The sequence below is a fragment of the Saccoglossus kowalevskii genome, chromosome 2 (genome assembly GCF_978046115.1).
Source record: "Saccoglossus kowalevskii chromosome 2, keSacKowa6.1, whole genome shotgun sequence".
NCBI lineage: Eukaryota > Metazoa > Hemichordata > Enteropneusta > Harrimaniidae > Saccoglossus > Saccoglossus kowalevskii.
In genome coordinates, this window is record NC_140642.1 from 3429437 (window position 1) to 3444254 (window position 14818).

Below are 14818 nucleotides of genomic sequence, written 5' to 3' on the forward strand. Positions count from 1 at the left end.
CACTTCCAGTTCAATCTTTATCGACATCGTGGCATTACGGTCGTTTTTCCTGATACGTGGCGTTCCGAGACACGATTCATTTGGTATTCCAACAGAAAATGTTCATGTATAATAAGACATAAACTCTCCTCTAGTCTATATAGGGACTATGGTTAAATAAAAAGAATGCTTATACTGTAACTTTTTTGTAACCTTTTATTCCTTCTTAAACTTTTGTAACCATTGCCAATCCCTCCGGGGAATGTGCAAGTGTTAATCAAATTATTTATTTAAATTATTTAAAAAAAGTAATGCAAGGGTAGTCAAAATAAAATTTATCCTGTGTTGTGCTATCGATATTGCCTTGTCACTGAATATTCATCCGCGCATTTTCAAAACAATAAGCAATTATATAGTCAATGACAAAACACAAGTACATGTACACTTATGTACGCACACACACTGTTCAATAATACTATGACACTATTCGTTGCGTTATTTTGGTCTATTCTAACATTAAACTTATGATTATATTCAAGAACTATTTAAATACCTCGCGTATGAATACAACCAATCAGAGTGTGTGAATAGTATGGCTACGAGGTCATAATCTCAGAGTACAAGGGACTCGACAATTCGCTATAACGCCATATACTGAGCTGAAACCTTGCTTGTTGTCGGATCATTTCATTTATACATATATCAGATAATATTTACAAATCATGGCATATCCGTCACCTGCCGGTTGGAACCCAGCGATGGGCGGTGGTGGCTGTGGCGCTTACCCTACACCGGGGGCGGCCTATCCGCAGATGTGCTACCCTCAACCAGGAGCGACCAAGCCGATATTAAACCCCGTGAGTATAACTCAATTTATATTATGGGTGTATATATATTAATAGTACTTATATAAGATGTAATATTCAGAAACCATTTTCATTACATGTTATTGAATGTTCTAGGTAGGCTCCATTTGTTTGCGATATATAAAATAACTCAATAAGGCACGTGACACCAAAGAATAAATAAACATACATATACAAATAATACAATGGCGCCTCTACATACATCGGATTTTATTCAGATTATTTGTCACACAGTTTGACCTCAACTCTGTGTCCGAGAAGCCATACATATCACGGACAGTAGTCACTCTTAATGTGCCCTAGGTATATCATAAGACTTTATTAGTGTAGCGGGCTCAGTTTCGTTAGCCAACCATAAGCCCCGTTTCCATATGTATTGTCCAATTGAACCACAACACGTATTAATCTTCTGCCGTCTGGGTGGAACCGAGATAACTAATCCTCCAGCAAGTACAGCAATGCAATGCAATACGTGAAATTATATATTACACTTTATTTTATATTATAGTTACTATTTAGTTACAATACAATTTACAATACAATTTACAATACAATTTACAATTAGTTACAATACAATTTAAAACGTGCCATAAATATTGCATATCATTTTCTTTCCCTCCGGAGATTGTGTAAGAGTCAATAAGTAAATAAATAAAAAGTATGTTGAATCATGTCATTAACGTGACGTATTCGCGATATGTATATTTTTGAATTTGGAAAATATGTGCACTACGTAATTTCACATTACGTGTAAATTACCGCTAATGTTGTGATTACCTTGTAAGCCGTCGGGCCCCTGTCCGTCGTGCGACATGACGACAATATCAGCAACACGGATGTGTCCGACTCACCCGCTGTTTGCTATATTATCAATATAAAGGTTCAAAGGTCAGTGGTTTCAACTGATGACACATGGTCACACGTTTACGGCAACCGAGGTGGCTCACAACATGGCGTTTTATAAAACCATTTTTACAATTCATTTACATTTTGAAAACTCATTTATATTTTATAATCCTTTTTAAACACCACTTTCGGTTCTGGAATCGATTTTTAAACCCACTTTCGTTTCTGGGTTCTGTTTTTATTTTAAAAAACAGTTGTTTAAATCCATTTTCATTTTTGAAATCCGTTTTCATTTTTAAAATCTATTTTCGTTTTCAAATTCGATTTTCATTTTCAAAATCTATTTTAGTTTTTAAAATCTATTTTTTATTTTTAAATTCTATTTTCGTTTTCATATTCCATTTTCATTTTAAAAATCCATTTCCGTTTTCAAATTTCATTTTCATTTTTAAAATCCATTTTTGGTTTTCAATCCATTTTCGTTTTCAAAATCCATTTTCATTTTCACTTTTTGACCTGTGACCTCGCCCTCTGACCTCATACCACATGACTAGGAATTGTAACTCGGATTCTGGCATTTTTTTTTATTTCCACCAGTGGCGTTTTCATGATAAGGCCTATTTACATAATTTCTTCTGCAGACTATAATCTATTTGGCCGTGGTTCCACGGCGATTTTGGATGCATAGAGGATTCTTAGCTTTATCTGTCGGCTTACGCTGTGGCGTGGAATGCCTGTACATACACACACAGATGACGCTGCCTTGCATACCTACAGTACCTTATCCGGTACGATAACACAGCAGACCCACAGCTATAACTTGTTCTAACCTGAGTATCAACATTACAGCTGATAAAATGAGAGCTCCAAGGTTGATTAGAATAAGTTATAGCCGTGGTTTTGCTGCGTTTTGGTACCGGGTAGGGTATTGTCGGTAAACAACTTGAAGGCAACGTCGTATGTGGACAAGCCTGACCACAAATGCATTTGACGCGAAAGTGTAAGCCGACCGAATTAGCCAACAACCCTTGATGGACCAAAATCGCCGCGGAACCACGGCTATAGTTATAGCCTGAAGAAGAACTTACATAAAGAAGTCTTACCATGGAAACATCACTGGTTAAAATAAAAAAAAAAAAAACTATCAGGTTAAGTCATAGACCTTAAAAGACTTTTAAGGTCTATGGTTAAGTTGAAATGATATGCAAAACTGGGATACAAAACACAAATCGAATATCGAATCGAAATGAAAATCTTTGTATAAACAATTATCGTAAAAACGGTTGAAGTTAATGCGATAGGCGGGGGAACAACAGCGATTTTTATGTAAATTATGATGGGAAATTTGCTTCAACGTGAAAAATACGTATATACCTATACTTCAAATGTCAACAAAAACGTGAAAATAGATTTTAAAAATAAAAACGGATTAGTAAAAACAAAAACGGATTTTAAAAAAAAATAGATTTTAAAAATGAAAGTGGATTTTAAAAATGAAAATGGATTTTGAAAACGAAAATGGATTTAAAAAACAAAAATGGATTTTGAAATCAAAAATGGATTTTGAAAATGAAAACGGATTTTGAAAATGAAAACGGATTTTAAAAACGAAAATGGATTTTAAAAACGACAATGAAATTTGAAAATAAAAACAGATTTTAAAAATGGATTTAAAAAACGAAAATGGATTTAAACATTTTTTTTAAATGAAAACAGATAACAGAAACAAAAATCGATTTCAGAACCGAAAATGGTTATTAAAAATGAAATATAAAATAAAAATGAATTGTAAAAATGGTTTTATAAAATGCCATGTTGTGAGCCACTTCGGTTGCCGTACACGTTGCTATGATTCGATGCTTCAAATCCCCACTACATCTGTGGTACGGGAATTATTCGTATACATATTAATAGTATTGTCCGGTGTTGTGTATGAATAGTATGATTTACCTCATGCCTGGAATCCAGACAGGTTGACATGTACATTGTACACAGTGAAATATATCCATTCACCGTTGTAGAAATAATACGATGCCGTTTGTATTATTAAAAAAACTCTGCCGTGAAGTTACATCACGATCAATTAGAGCAAATGGTGTCATAAAGTGTCTGTGAGGTATTTTGCTTTTATTGAAAACTTAACAGTCTGTTGGACATCTGTGGAGAATGAGACATGATACATATACAGGTGTAATTAAAGAGTGGTGGACGTGATGCCGCGTCATGTTTGATATGGGACTCATAGCAAAGTACTACAACGCGTGTAAAATACATTGTTTATTTACATGAAATTCGAACACGCGGCTGCGTGACGACCACTATATATATATTGATTTATTTTTTTTTTTTTACTCAGAGCATTCCTTTCCTGGGTCAAATCCCCGGATGTATGAGACCTGGGAAAATGGTAGTCATACAGGGAAGTGTTCCCCCAAATGCCGACAGGTACATTTTTACTATTATTGCGTTTACGTGTATCAGTCGTATCTTGTCCTCGTCTGCCTATATCGGCATCTCATTGCATATGTATAATTATTATGTATCACCATTACACCCATACCAATAACAGTAGATAACACAACCAATAATAACTACTACGTAACATTGTAGCCTAACAAATGCAATGATCAATCTATCAATCTAGATTTGAAACAAAATGAAAGTGTTACTAAGTACACTACATAGCTACATTACCTAGAAATCGTTGACTTTAAATTTGTATGTTTGTATGTTTGTTTGTTTGTATGTCTTATGTCATTATAATCATGCACCCACGAGTGTGAAAACAGCGTTCGGCTCGATTCGCGTTCGATTGATGTACAAATTGAAATATCTATAATTTACACAAAAGTTTATATATAGAATATATGTGTAGAAAAGTTGGGGATCAACCATTTCTTTTGAAGAAAATCATTATGATTAGTCCTACAGTCTCGCTCACATCGGATGTCACGTGGGCTCAAACAAGTATAAAATAGCCCTAGAAACAGACGAGAAACGCAGAAAATTAAACATAAAAAATTATGTAGCCACAAATTAAAACTATTCAATTTATAAACAAATAAAATCTTTGAAACAAGGACGTTTGATGATGTTTTTATTTATAATCATTGTCCTTTGGCCTTCCGCGTATTCGCGGACGCGCCATGTGCACCATGAATGTATTTAAACCCACATTTCCACTGAAAATACTGAATTGATCTCTATTTTACCCGCTCAAAAATATTATCTGAAATTGCTATATATCAACATTTGAGTGAATTATAAGTATTTCAGTGGACGTTTCAATCGTACGTGAATCTAACGCGAATTAAACTCGAATCGAACCGAACGCTGTCTTCACACTCGTCTGCAACTGCCAAAAAACAAAAATTTTTACCAGTTCCATACAGTACGTAGAAATTGTTTGTTTGTTCGGGGTATGTATGTTTATTGGTTTTGTGTTATGTTTCCTCCAGGTTCGCTATAAACTTTCAGATTGGTGCCAGTACTAAACCACGTGCAGACATTGCATTCCACTTTGCTGCGCGAGTCAAAGCAGGACATATTGTTAGGAATACGTTGACAAACGAGAAATGGGGTGCCGAGGAACGTGGCGTGCTTTACCAGCCATTCGTACCTGGTCAAAACTTTGAAATAATGATCCTGGCTAACAAGGAAGAATTTAAGGTATCATATGCCAATAAAATTCAATATTCAAAAATTAAACATGTTAGTTGTAAATGATGCTTGCTTAAATGCAAATAAGAAAACCCAAACTATGAACTGTTTAAAATAACCACATCATGATGTAGTTAGATTTGATACAAGACTGGATGTAGACTTGCTTACAAGTCTTGTTGTATTTAAAAAAAAATATGTATATAATTGGAAATAGTGCAGTGATAGCGAAAAGACAAAACAAATCGCGGTCATCTCGAATTTTGTGTGCACGCCATTTAAATTTTTTTAATAGCATAAACAACTCAGAAAAAATCCTTTTAAAAAAGAAAAGAATATGTACAAGTCTAGACTGAAAGTTGTTCTAGTTATACTTTTATTAAACTCAGATATTTGTAATCTTCGAGGATTGTGAACTTTCGATTGGGTATATATTCACCATTGTCAAGTGGATCAGACCGTATCAAGTCGTGACTAATGTTAGAAACTGGATGTGAACGCATTGAGAATAGTTGATTAAAGGGTCACCCGAGTCAATATTTCAGTGTATCCTTCATTTATCGACCAAATCAAAACTGTTTGTAGTTTTGAAGTGGTTAGCAATGTTTACAGGGATATTATGACGCAGACTTGTATGCAAATATCAAAATTTTATTTGAACTTTTTAGCTCCGCTGTAGACTTTGTCGAGCGGAGCTTATCATATGAGCGATTGTCCGTTGTCGTCCCTGTCAATGTTTTACCTTTTCGACTTCTTGAAAACTACAAGCCTGAATGCTTTGATACTTGGTGTATATGTACCTTGGGTAGACCTCTCTCAGATTTGTTTATTTTGTAATGATATCTTTAATTCTCTAATTTTGGTGAATATTTTTGTCATTTTTGGTAAAAAGTGATATTTTCGACTTCTTGTTAAAAACCGCAAGTCCAATTGCTTTGATATTACATATATAGGTACTACATGTGGACCTCTTTCAGATTTGTTAATTTCGTGATGATATCTTCAATTATCTAATTTTGATGATTATTTTTGTCATTTTTGATGGAAAGTGATATTTTTGAATTCTTGTTGAAAACAGCAAGTCCCATTGCTTTGATACTATACATATTGTTAATTTTCTAATGATATCTTCAGTTTTTTTTATTGAAATGTGCATTGCTAACAGTGGAGCTATCTCAGCCGACTGGCTGCTTGTTACAATTAGAAGTCAACCTCACTGAACCCATCCAGTCAACCAATCAAATTGCATAAATTCGTGCGGTGGGAGAATACTTATTCGCGAATAAAATGTCTTCATTCAAGCACTACCCACTGGATATAGCAACTGATAACAGTGACTCAAAAGAAATGTAAACGCCACCTTTTTCATTTCGACTTTAATAAATATGGTGTGCTGTGACCTTTTGTCTTTTTTTATTGAAGAAGAGTGGTTATCTACGGGGCGTCGGCTTTGTTTGGCTCACGCAGATTGTGCCAATTCTTCATCGACTCGCAGTTCACGATATTCATCCCCTAAGTGCGAAGCTTCTTGCAAGGTTGTGATTGATTGGCTACCAACCCTGTTAACAGTCACCGAATCAAAAGACAGCTTATTTTTGATAGGCATTTTGGACTTTCTGCTCTGACTTGTATATTTGCTTCGACTCGCCTATCGACGAGGAAACGTGGTATTTTAGAATTTTCAGACTACATATATATATATAATTAATCAATCAATATGAATGAGATATTCGGTTCATTCATAAAAATTACCGATAGACAGAACCCTGTTTAGAAAAGTTACAATGAATCGATTTGAATGTAATACATATTGAACTGTATGTCCTTTCAGGTTGCTGTCAACGGTCAGCATTATGTTGCGTATAAACACCGTGTCAGACCTCTGAAGAAGATCGACTATCTTGCTATCAATGGTGACGTCAGAATCACATCAGTGAAATTCCAGGACGAACAGGTACATTATCGAACACTAACATGTCATTGTATTGCATCCTCAATAACAATGTTAAAAGTAAAATAGGAAAAATAGCTAAATGTACAAACGATTATATCAGGAAGTACTGAGGGCTCTATATGATATCTATTGACACAATTACTTAAATAAAGATAAAATGGGAGAAGAAGCTAGCTACAATGATACAAAACTGTAGCTAAAAAAGTATTGTTTTCAAGAATATTTCGTCAATGCAATAATTCAGTCGGGGTTGAAATAAATACTCGTCGCAGTGAAAGGCCTGCTTATCGCTAATGAGATGGCACCCACAGAACTCACACTGGACTCACACAGTGTGCATTGGTGATAACTCACAGTTCCAGGATGTATTAATGGACGACAGTCAATGGCTTCCATAACACAACGACGAACAAATACAGGAGTCTTGCTTGCTGAGGAATGCTGTTATTCTGGAGGGCACCGCTGAAAGCAGGAGATCGCAGAGCAGTTCATGCAAGTCTCACAGAATGATAGTTGTAGCCAGTATCACTTGTCTCACAATATTGTAGCAGCAACACACAGTTGAAATGACTGTCCTCTGTCTGTCCTATCCAATTTATAGGCATATATGGCCCAGATTCAGGGACACCACCTGGGCTTCCACATGATCCTATCAGAATGTAATCTTGCTAGCAGATGTGTCACGTAGGCAACTCAGTAGATCATAAACATCCTTTATTATTCAAATAACAGCACACCTGGTGGATTCCAATTGTCCTTCCAAAGTTGTAAACATCCTTTATTATGTAAATCACTGTCACACTGACATTTTGGTGTCAGAAGTGGGATAGTGATTCTGATTGGGATTGTGATTCTGATTTGGATTCTATTGTCAGTAATCCCACTTCTGACACCAAAATGTCACAGTGTATAGCCTGCTTCTAGTAGTGATAGAACCCCCTATCCAGTGTGAATTCTGTGGGTGCCCTCTCATTAGCAATACGCAGGCCTTACACTGTGACAATACTATATGTATTGGCCATATTAGCAAAATATTAGATTAGAAGTAATAGAAGCAGATATAAGCCTTCAATTATGTATTTTTTTTGCTGTTTTAATAGGTTGTATTTTATATTTCTTAAAGATTGGAATGTTAACTACCGATACCATAAATCAGTGGTACGACTAATTTCCGAAAAATCTCACTAAATCTAGAATCATATGCAATCTTATATATAGTGTGTGTGTGTGGGGGTGGGGGGGGGTTGTTTAACAAGATACAGTAAACTTAATTTACTTTAGCAGTGTTCGTGAAGTTTTAATTTAATTGGGATTATAAACTGACGTGATGTTTTATTTAGGTTGCAGCAGGTGGAACCCATGTATCTGCCGCCCCGATAGGACCCATTGTCAATCCTGTGAGTATATTTATCTTTACCGAAAACATTGATATAGTTGTGTTCTCATTTAATGAACAACTTGACGTTTTGTCTCATGAGCACGTTTGACATGAACACATGGTGTCTACTATTAAAACATGTTTGTTGAAGTTTGATAGACGAGTCCGAGAACATCTCCATGTCCGGGTACGTCTCATTTTCTGAATACGTCTCTCTTTCTGAATACGTCTCCCTGTCTCAATACGTCTCTCCTTCTGAATACGTCTCTCTTTCCGAATACGTCTCTCTGTCTGAATACGTCTCTCCTTCTGAATACGTCTCTCTTTCCGAATACGTCTCCCTGTCTGAATACGTCTCTCCTTCTGAATACGTCTCTCTTTCTGAATACGTCTTCCTGTCTGAATACGTCTCTATTTCTGAATACGTTTCGCTGTTTGAATACGTCTCTCTTTCTGAATACGTCTCTCTTTCTGAATACGTTTCCCTGTCCGAATACGTCTCTCTTTCTGAGTACGTCTCCCTGTCTGAGTACGTCTCCCAGTCCGAATACGTTTCCCAGTCCGAATACGTTTCCCTGTCCGAATACGTCTCTCTTTCTGAGTACGTTTCCCTGTCTGAATACGTTACTCTTTCTGAATACGTCTCTCTGTCTGAATACGTCTCTCTTTCTGAATACGTCTCTCTTTCTGAATACGTCTCTCTTTCTGAATACGTTTCCCTGTCTGGATACGTCCCCCTGTCTGAGTACGTCCCCCTGTCTGAATACGTCCCTCTTTCCGAATACGTCTCTCTGTCTGAGTACGTCTGCCTGTCTGAGTACGTCTGCCTGTCTGAGTACGTCTCCCTGTCTGAGTACGTCTCCCTGTCCGAATACGTCTCTCTGTCTGAGTACGTCTCCCTGTCTGAATACGTCTCTCTGTCTGAATACGTCTCTCTGTCTGAATACGTCTCTCTGTCTGAATACGTCTCTCTGTCTGAATACGTTTCTCTGTCTGAGTACATCTCTCTGTTTGAGTACGTCTCCCTGTCTAAGAACGTCTCTCTGTCTGAGTACATTTCTCTGTCTGAATACGTCTCTCTGTCTGAATACGTCTCTCTTTCTGAATACGTTTCACTGTCTGAGTACGTCTGCCTGTCTGAGTACGTCTCCCTGTCTGAGTACGTCCCCCTGTCCGAATACGTCTCTCTGTCTGAGTACGTCTCTCTGTCTGAGTACGTCTCTCTGTCTGAATACGTCTCTCTTTCTGAATACGTCTCTCTGTCTGAATACGTTTCTCTGTCTGAGTACATCTCTCTGTCTGAGTACGTCTCCCTGTCTGAATACGTCTCTCTTTCTGAATACGTCTCTCTGTCTGAATACGTCTCTTTGTCTGAATACGTCTCTCTTTCTGAATACGTTTCCCTGTCTGGATACGTCTCTTTTTCTGGGTACGTCTCTCTGTCTGAGTACGTCTCTTTGTCTGAATACGTCTCTCCTTCTGAATACGTCTCTCTTTCCGAATACGTCTCTCTGTCTGAGTACGTCTCCCTGTCTGAGTACGTCTCCCTGTCTGAGTACGTCTCCCTGTCCGAATACGTCTTCCTGTCCGAATACGTCTCTCTGTCTGAGTACGTCTCCCTGTCTGAATACGTCTCTCTTTCTGAATACGTCTCTCTGTCTGAATACGTCTCTCTTTCTGAGTACGTCTCCTTGTCTGAATACGTCTCTCTTTGTCTGAATACGTCTCTCTTTCTGAATACGTCTCTCTGTCTGAGTACGTCTCCCTGTCTGAATACGTCTCTCTTTCTGAATACGTCTCTCTGTCTGAGTACGTCTCCCTGTCTGAGTACGTCTCCCTGTCCGAATACGTCTTCCTGTCCGAATACGTCTCTCTGTCTGAATACGTCTCTCTTTCTGAATACGTCTCTCTGTCTGAATACGTCTCTCTTTCCGAGTACGTCTCCCTGTCTGAATACGTATCTCTTTGTCTGAATACGTCTCTCTGTCTGAATACGTCTCTCTTTCTGAATGCGTCTCTCTGTCTGTGTACGTCTCCCTGTCTGAGTACGTCTCTCATCTGAATACGTCGTTTTGTCAGAGTAGACCATTGCCTTAAATGCAAATATGTATGTTCGTGTTTTCGTTGGTGCAATAAGAATCAAATATATCTGTGACGAGGCTGATATTTAAATTACAATTGAATAACTCGTTTAACTGACCGACGAACTCAACTCTTCTAATCTATTTTGACTCATATCTCTTACGTCCACTCAGTTACCATATTTCATGTTTTAGTGTGCCAGATTCTTATAATTATGTTATTAACAATGGCTTCTACTTTGGACTGGTGTATTAATTCAGCTCATTAATTATAATGTGAGTGTATAATCTCTTGACTATTCACATCATTATGTTAGGTTTCGAACGTCATATAATATTTTGAAAATTTTATTTCAGTCAACTCCATATATTGGAGCAATTCCGAACGGAATGTTTCCTGGTAAAATGGTTATAATAAACGGGACAGCGCCTCCCAATCCAACCAGGTATATGATACTAATCCGGTTAATTTGTTAAATTTAATTTGCGAGTTATTTTGACTCGATTATGCCAGGGTCATGTGATATCAATAATTACCATATTTAGAGTGTAGTGTGTGAATGCAGTATAATTGCTCTTGCTGTTCATTGAAAATTAGCGCTAAAATATATATATTATTTATATATAAGCGCTATTTGCTTTTACAGGTTCGGTGTACACCTCCAGATTGGACACAACCAGGACAAGAGTCATGATATCGCATTCCGCTTCAATCCACGATTCCCAGCTAATGCAATTATCTGCAATACCAGACACGGCAAGAAATGGGGACCAGAAGAGAAAACTGCTCCTTATTTTCCATTTCAAGCGAATACCAATTTTGAAATTATCATATTGTGCCAGAATGACTGTTACAAAGTAGCTGTCAATGGCAGGCATTTGTTGGAATATCGTCACCGAATTGCTTACCAGCAAGTTAATACTTTACACGTTTGTGGCGATGTTCGTATAAACCAAATACGATATCAATAGGTTGGTAGACCCACCCTAAGTCAGTGATTTGACCTTGACCGAATCAGAGACCTAGGAAAAGTGTAACAATGTCAGAATGTCATGTTCGACAATTTATGTTAATATTACATTGGATTACGAATTACCATAACCTGACAACGTTGTTTTGTAGAACTCACAAAATATTCGTTCAATCTAAAAGTGATTTGGATTGATGATAGTACTATTCATTGTGCTTAGTTTATTATTATTATCATACTAATATTATTTTGTATGCAATGCTTTTAGATTATAATAAATCAGAATACGGTGTTCATAGCAATGTTCAAATTGAATAGACGAATATAAACACAATGCTAGTATTCATAGTAGTGATGGTGGTCATGGGCACACTGTACCAAATTGTTATATTTAGTACATTTTAAATTCGGCGGTGCACCTTTTTTAATAGGTTTTTTTTTACTTTTTCTACAGATTGTGTTTAAGGTAGCAGATGACGAATTCGCTCTGAGGCTGGTATCTACAGATGTCGCATTCACGTGATGTGTTTATAAAATAATATGGAGAATATAGTTTTCTATCGGCTTTTACAAAGATATGGATATCAAATAACTATCTACAAAATAATGTTCATTTACATATTTTTGATTAGCCTTAGTACTGCCAAATGTTGATAAATTACTACAGTTGGTTAGGTAGATCATTTCTAATTATACGGTTACAACATTTTAACATCAAAGCGGCAACATTGTACGCAAGATTGACAGATAACGCCGACAATGTCTTTATGTTGTTTTCAAAGTAAACCCCGCATCACCCTCTCGTTATCTGATGTGTTCGTTGTGCCTAATTCCAGTGGTTGGGAACTGGACAAAAAGTACAGCGCCGGTGTCGCGTACATAAAAATATGTGACTTTTCACAAACATTTGCATGAAATTTGCTGACCTCCCCCTTGAATGGTGCATGACAAATTGTGACCTTCCCTCCTTCTAAGTGTAAGGATAGTACATGTATTACAACTATGTATACATACTACTGTTCTACTACAGAGCTTAGAACTTTTCTACTTCAATCAATTAGCCCAGCTCTCATTGAGAAGAGAACAATGTATGATACTGTATGTACCACATTAGGGTGATTCATAAACAATTTTACTGGTACCTTCATGAGTGTTGTGTATTGAATCGTGTGTAAAATACGAGATGTTCAATACCACCATTCTATAATCTTATTACACTTTTTTATAACAATACTGAGATACAGCCAAAGTTTACTGGTACAACGAATTCTAGTAATAATTGCAAAATAATCGAGAAGATTTGTATCCAAAGCTTGTTGAAAAACTTGCCTTGAAATCTTATTTACCAAATCATCTTCAGCGTATTTCTCCCTTGAATCGGTGTGATGCTGAATGAAATAAGATTCAAAACTAACTTAAACAGTGAGCCTATAAAAATGCACATGATACCAAGTTTGGGCAATCAGGGCCTGCCAGCTTTATTAGTCCTTGCTTGAACAAAGTTCGAAACAAGGACTTATAATTAGGTCTTCGTCCGTCCAGAGTCATATTTCAGAATCCTGTGAACCAAATCTGTTCATTATTTGTATGTGCCTGGTACTTTACCTGGGACATATGAACTAATATGTCAGACTGGCAGCCATTTTGTTGTTGAAAATGTGGTATCTTGTACATGCTTTGTCAGATTTTGTTCAAATTTGGAATATACATCTTAGGATACATGTCTATAATGATTCGTTTTGTGATCGGATCAAAGGTGGCCGACTGGCAGCCATCTTGTTTTTTGAAAATATGATATGCATATTTTGTCAGTTTTTGTACATACATTATACATGTCTGGATACATATCTATGACAATTCGTTTCATGATCGGATAAAAGATCGCCGACTGGCAGCCATTTTGTTTTTTGAAAATGTGGTATATTATGCATTGTCAGTTGGTACATACATTATACATGTTAGGATACATGTCTATGTGGATTCGTTTCAGGATTGGATCAAAGACGGCCGACTGGCAGCCAATTTGTTTTTTTACATGTGTATCTTATGCATGATTTGTCAGATATATCCACACAAATTTGCTTCACAATCGGATTAAAGATAGCCGACTGGTGGCCATCTTGCTTTTTGACCATACAACTATATTACCAAGGCTTTTAGACCAAAAATGTGGTTTCTTCAACAGGATTTATCGTTTTTTGTTCAAATTTGATACAAACATCGTTTATGTTGAGATATATATCCTCCATGATTTGTTTCGTGTTCGAATTCAAAATGACCAACTGGCAGCCATCTTGTTGACATGTTTTTTCTCTCTTCAAATTATACATTGTTATGATACATGTCCATGACAATTAGTTTCACAATCGGATCAGAGATGGCTGACTGCCTGCCTGTAATCTTGCTTTTTGACCATACTACTATATCTTTGTACATGAGCCCAGGCAAAAGAAATTCAAAAATGCATGAAAAGCTTATCCTGTTTAATTTCTGACCATATATTTTGATTTTGGTAATGTAATACATCTAATTTTTAGTTGATACTAGACCAGCCATTTATTCATAGTGACTTGTTAACTAGGTATGCTTGTGGCTTCATGCCAGCAAAGCCACCATACCAACAAAAGTTTCCCCTAGCTTGGAAAATTCTACAATCATACTATAAAACGATATTATTATTATTAAAATCATCAGACCGTGCTTCTCATCATAGATCTGAATATAACTTATGTTTTTAACATGTCATTCAATAATAAGACCTGACAAACACCCGACTGTGCATAAAATCTCGGCTACTTTCACTGTGGTGTCATGAGGCTTACATTGCACACACAATTGCGCCCTCTTTATGCCTGCATAAATTACTGTAACCCTCCCCTCAACACTTGCACGAAAAACAGTGACCTACCCCCTCCTGTACTTTCTGTCCAGTGCCTTACGGATTGCTCAACCCTTTCTATGTCCAATTTGTATGACAATGCCATGACTGCAGGAAGCTCCGGGAACTAGACATATGTAGCCGCACATTGTTAAACACAACTGTAATCCACCGATTCATTGTCCAAAATTCAAATATTATACTT

At 36.7% G+C, this 14818-nt stretch overlaps 1 protein-coding gene across 1 annotated transcript; it reads left to right on the forward strand.

The window, feature by feature from the left end:
* Positions 1–584: 584 nt before the first annotated feature.
* LOC100378653 (galectin-8-like) lies at positions 585–12542 on the forward strand. Its single transcript, XM_006812467.2, has 8 exons — positions 585–836; positions 4048–4136; positions 5150–5360; positions 7183–7305; positions 8646–8702; positions 11122–11210; positions 11412–11736; positions 12190–12542. The coding sequence occupies exons 1-7, from the start codon at positions 702–704 to the stop codon at positions 11734–11736; spliced, it is 1029 nt and encodes a 342-aa protein (XP_006812530.1). The 5' UTR covers positions 585–701; the 3' UTR covers positions 12190–12542.
* Positions 12543–14818: the final 2276 nt, after the last annotated feature.